This window comes from Morone saxatilis, unplaced genomic scaffold (assembly GCF_004916995.1).
Source record: "Morone saxatilis isolate NCDOM2014 unplaced genomic scaffold, NCSU_SB_2.0 Contig0, whole genome shotgun sequence".
Lineage (NCBI taxonomy): Eukaryota > Metazoa > Chordata > Actinopteri > Moronidae > Morone > Morone saxatilis.
Window position 1 is genome coordinate 16075986 of NW_023339650.1, and position 5195 is coordinate 16081180.

Here is a 5195-nt window from a genome sequence, read left to right on the forward strand (position 1 = left end):
GGGGGGGGGGACTTCAGAGCATGCCGTCAGTCTCTATCCACAGCCTCTGTGCACTTGACAAACTTATTATTTGAGAAAAGCCTGCAAGTTTAACCACCAAAGCAAAATGAGAGCATCTTTAAGATCCCATCTAATTGCTAATGCATTACTGGCCTCTAGTGGTGAACAGTAGCATGAGTGTAATGAATTGTGTAAACAGTAATAATGCTGAAATAGAGGCTCTCAGGCAATATGGTGACATTAACTGTAAGTAAATTATATGACACTTGACAGGGCCGGTGTTTATAGAGTCACTTCAGCATTGACTTAACTCAGTGCTAAGGACTGTTGCCTCTAATGAGGGTAATCACCCCGGCGGAATTTCACTAATTTCCATCAGATAATTACAAATTAGAGTCACATGAGACGGGAGGGGAAATAAATTCAGTGATAGGAAATCCAGTCCAAAATAAGCATCAATCTGAGACGAGGCCAGCTTCTTTTCCGCAATCTGTTGGGATAGTGGGGGTGTGGCAGAGTTGAAAACAAATATATTTGTGGATGTGCATCTATAAACAGAATAATTCATGTTTCGTGTATGATCAAATGCATACATGGACAGCTATACACCAAATACGTGTAAATGTATAAAATATATATATATATATATATATATACATTGCTGGTATACAAGAATGCTAAGTGGTAGATTACAGCTGTTGCCCACTTCAATCAATAGTTTTAATTGACAAATTGCAAAAGGGCAATCAAGTGTAATCTTGAGGTCACTTCAGTTGGTGACTGAATTAAAAGTATGTGCAGCCAATGAAAGGCACACAGTATGCAGATTAATACAATCAGTGGTGATTACAGCACAGCAACTTTATTAGACATACAGCGACAGAGTGGACTTCTGGTACTCATTTTGGAATGTATAGTCTCATTTCTTCTGGATCGGAGCGTCGTCCCTTACCGCCGGGAATATTTCAATTTCCTTGATGATCCGGTTAGCAATAATATCGTTGTTCGCTGAAACCATCCTTCGAGACATCAAATCGAACGGTCCCCCTGCATTGTCAAACAAAGCCTTTATTAAGACGGGTTCCACCAAAACATAAACCTTGCTTTTGTATTCACTTATAACCATTCATTAACTTTAGCTTGCAAGACTCTGCATTCAGTACTGAAGCTGCTTAATCACTACTCTGTGATCTGATTTGAAAGCATTCACACCATCAACATCCAGTAGTATTCCCCCTGCTTCTTTGACTATAACCGCTCCAGCAGCTATGTCCCAGCAGTGGATCCCAATCTCAAAGAAGGCCTCCACTGCCCCCGTGGCCACCAGACACATGTTGGTGGCAGCTGTCCCGGACCCACGGAGCCTGTCAGGACAGATCAATTGGAGATTAATGAATACAAGTGGGCTGCACTGCCTTGCAAAGGCAGCAAACAGTAACTGTAGATGCAGTGGTAGAGAAAAAAAGGGTCAGACTGACGGGCAAACTGTGTCACAGATAGGAATGTTGCAGTGTCTTAGTTTAATGCTTTTTTAGCAGCAATTATTTTAGAGATGATCAAACCAGAGGTCCTGTGGTTAGGCTTGGTTTTTAATTCCATTTTGCAGCCGCTGTGAATGCACGTGCTATTTCACAGAAATTATACATTTGTAACGCATATTATTTTTTTATATGTTAAAGTTAGATTCCAAACTTCACTCAATTTTAACTGGTTACTCTGTCATGGTTTTGTAGGGCAGCACACAGCATAAGGAGACAGTGTATGCATGCCAAGACCACTTACCCATGCACTGGGATGCAGAGGATCTTCTGCATGGTGGAGAAGATCTTGGTTACTTTTTCCTTGGTCCTGTCAGTTCCATGCTCAGAGATGATAATGGACTTATTGATATCTGCAATGACATGCCAAAGGGGTTAGTATAATGTAATTATACTAGTGTGTGTGACAGTGACTGACTCACACATACAGTGCTAGCCAAAAGTCCTCCAAAGTGAATGCGTGTAACCTTTTTGATATATTTTTGATGTAGAGGATTCTGCCTGAAGGCTTTGTTAATATGTTTCTAAAATATATGTTACCTGAAGTCCTTGATGTGAAGGTGAAAATCAAGAGTGCTGCACTGCAAATCTCTTTTGTGTTCTATTCAAATGTGCAGAATAGTATGTCGAAACTTTTGACCAGTAGTGCGCAGGAATAAGGCCGTGTTACCTTTTACATCGGACACCTGAATTTGTTCTTCGTCGCAGAAAGCTCCCTTGCCCTTCCTTGCTTTATACATCTTGTCCTCCAAGCAGCTGTAAATCACACCAAACTCCAACTGAACAGAGAAGTCATTCTTTTAGCTTTCACACACTAGGCAGGATGAACTACTTTTATTGACGGTAAAACGCTCTCTTGTTTGATTTGACATACCTCCTTATTGACAGCAAAGGCAATAGACACAGCCACGAACGGGAATCTGCAAACGAGTGGTTTAATGTACATCATATATTATTACATAGCCAGAAAAGGGTACTTTTTCTTGCCAAGTGCATCTATTATTAGTATTATATAGATTATATAGATATAGAGTTTATTTGCTTTCTTGCCACGATGGTAAGAATACTCTCATGTTGGTTAAATGTAAAGAAATATGAGAAAGTTGTTGTTTTCCCTCTGCTTCCAGAAATGCAAGACCTGAAATTCTTGAGTTTCAGGTCTTGAAATTCCTTGGCTGGGAACCCTTGCAAAAGTTAGAGCTCAAAAATACTTATAGCCTACAGAATACTCACTGAGTTAAATGCACTGATCAACAATAAGCCATGCAGATACTGTTAGTAATTGTCACTACCAATGCTTATTGTGTGTCCTATTACAGAAATTATACACAACAAATTGTCCTTTAGAACCACTGACATCTTACCCATGCACAAAGTTTGTGGTGCCGTCCACAGGGTCTATGATCCATGTAGGTTTATCAGTTAAGATACAGGGCTCCCCCTTTGCGACTGACTCCTCTCCAATGAAACTGCAGCACAGAACAGGTGATGGAGCGATATCAATATATGCAAATAATGTGTGCCTCTGTTACAAACGGTACAAGCATACGAAGATTCACACGTGTCTGTGGTGCACGTCTCACCAGTGTGTGCCTTCTCCGAATTCCTCCTTGAGAGAGCCGATGATGATTTTCTCCACCCTCTCATCAGTCTTAGTGACGAGGTCTACAGTGGAGCTCTTTGTCATCACCCTGATTTCACTCTCCCCGGCTTTCCGGATTTCCTGAACAAATAGAATATTATTGGCACAGGAGGTTAAAATAGGGCATACTTTGATTATCAGAAAATGTCCTCAAATTCAGTTTTACCCTACTGCAAACACCGCAGAAGAAATACATTTAGAGGCTATTACAGATGGCTTTTACGTACAGCTCCGGCTTTTCTTGCCACTTGAACAGCAAAGTCATAAGCCCTCTGCCATGGGTCATCTGCCATTTTGTTTGTATGGGAGGGGGTTACTGAGGAGAGCCTGTAACAGGAATAAAGCTTGTGAAAGTGCAACAAGGACTCACAAATACATAAAAGTGCAGCTTGAATAAATATCAAATAATTAGAAGCTTATAAATGCGTAGCCTGACTGTCGTAAAAAAAAAAAAGGGTTTACGCCCTGTCTCTGAAGCAGCAGCCCACAAAAGCAGACTTCTAAACTTGCATGCTTGGCACACTTCTCTTACAAAACAATGAGTTGTGTAACACTTCTGCCGCTGCATCTGTCTGTCCTGAATCATTCTAAATTACTACCACAGATTTTAGACTTGATAACTGTGATTAAGAAACAGCCGTTGGCAAGGGCGCAGGTCTGGTTACAAAAGTGGAGTTCCTCAAATAAATACATACAAATTAAATATATGTGAATGCTATAGGCTGCATCTTTTCACTTAGTTTTAAAAATGAAACCATCAGCCAGAAAATTGCCTATTTCTATATTGTTATTAAGAGATCTTCCCCTTGAAATCAATGAAAGGAGGCAGTAGAAACACTACCAGTTTTGTACACAAGTGCTGCCAAAATCAATAAAGAAAATTACCTCTATGTTTCTGTTTAGAGTAAAAGTACAAAGGTATTTGCATCTATATAAGTAAAGTTAGAAAAATAAGTAAATATACTCCTGCAAAACGGCCTGTTGCATAATAACTATTAGTGGATTATGTTTAGTGATGCATTCATGTGTAAGCATCACTGATGGCAAAGGTGGGGCAAATTTGAACTACTTAATACATTATGTATTAGTTGATTTATACTTTATATTTATAATCTGAATCTGCAAAGTAACAAGTAACAAGTTATTAAAGAAATGTCATGGAGTAAAAAGTTTAATATTGGCTGCAAATAAGTACAAGTACCTTAAAGTTCTTCTTAAGTAAAGTAGTTGAGTAAAAATCAGAGTAGTGGCTGCTTTATCAATAATTCACCCTCATACAGAGTTTTGGTGATAAATAACACAATAATGACAAAGAAGTTATTATTATTATTCTTATTAGACAATTATCCATTCGCTATCATGATAAACACACACCTGTATGCACAGACATGTATCGTTCATGCATGGCTAAAATGAAAGAACACTTTACCTTAAGAAGTTGAGAAGAAGGGAGGTTGTCAGAGGTATAGCTCCTAGTTTCTGATGCACCTTCTTTAAAAAAGTTGTCTCACTGGAGAGATGAGGCATTACCGAGTGGGAAAAGTACTAGCACCGCCCTCATGTGTTTCTTCATACCAACCCGAGGGGGTGAAAAAAAAGGCAGACCTGCAACAACACGATGCCACATTTGTTGTACAGTGAGTGCATGTATGCCCATTTAAGTGGAAAAGTTTTGGGTGTCTTCGCAATATTTTTGAGCTGAATAATGTGGATGTTTTACAGGAAGACACACCCTGCTGTCACATATGTGCATGCAACAGCTGACATGACATGAGTCATTACATGCTGAACAGTGCAGCATAGAAAATTCCATAACTTTTGATATCAGCTCATGATCATTTCACTCATAATTCAGATGTGAAAATCTTAAGTTTTTTTTTTAGAAATAAGTGTACATTCCAGCTCCATGACAAACAAAGCTCCCATCTGTTTTATATTTCCTGACAGTTTCACAGCTATTGAGCATTCCCTTTACGTCCTTTTATTGTATTCCACTAGTGGAAAACACTTTGAAA

The 5195-nt window shown here is 39.2% G+C and overlaps 1 protein-coding gene across 1 annotated transcript; it reads right to left on the reverse strand.

Annotated features, from left to right (window-relative positions):
- Window positions 1-831: 831 nt before the first annotated feature.
- On the reverse strand, window positions 832-4770 carry LOC118341572 (inositol monophosphatase 1-like). The gene is made up of 9 exons (XM_035680265.1): window positions 4610-4770; window positions 3408-3507; window positions 3122-3261; window positions 2903-3007; window positions 2413-2458; window positions 2209-2317; window positions 1783-1891; window positions 1213-1364; window positions 832-1047 (listed from the first exon to the last, which is right to left on the reverse strand). Exons 1-9 carry the CDS (start codon window positions 4705-4707, stop codon window positions 920-922), a joined length of 987 nt encoding a protein of 328 aa, XP_035536158.1. The 5' UTR covers window positions 4708-4770; the 3' UTR covers window positions 832-919.
- Between the last annotated feature and the right edge of the window lie 425 nt (window positions 4771-5195).

Coding starts and splice junctions, on each gene's coding strand:
- LOC118341572 (XM_035680265.1), bottom strand. CDS start 4,707: ATGCCTCATCTCTCCAGTGAGACAACTTTTTTAAAGAAGGTGCATCAG. Junction 3,508..4,609: donor CTTCTTCTCAACTTCTTAAG/GTAAAGTGTTCT, acceptor TTCCTGTTACAG/GCTCTCCTCAGTAACCCCCT. Junction 3,262..3,407: donor TGGCAAGAAAAGCCGGAGCT/GTACGTAAAAGC, acceptor CTATTTGTTCAG/GAAATCCGGAAAGCCGGGGA.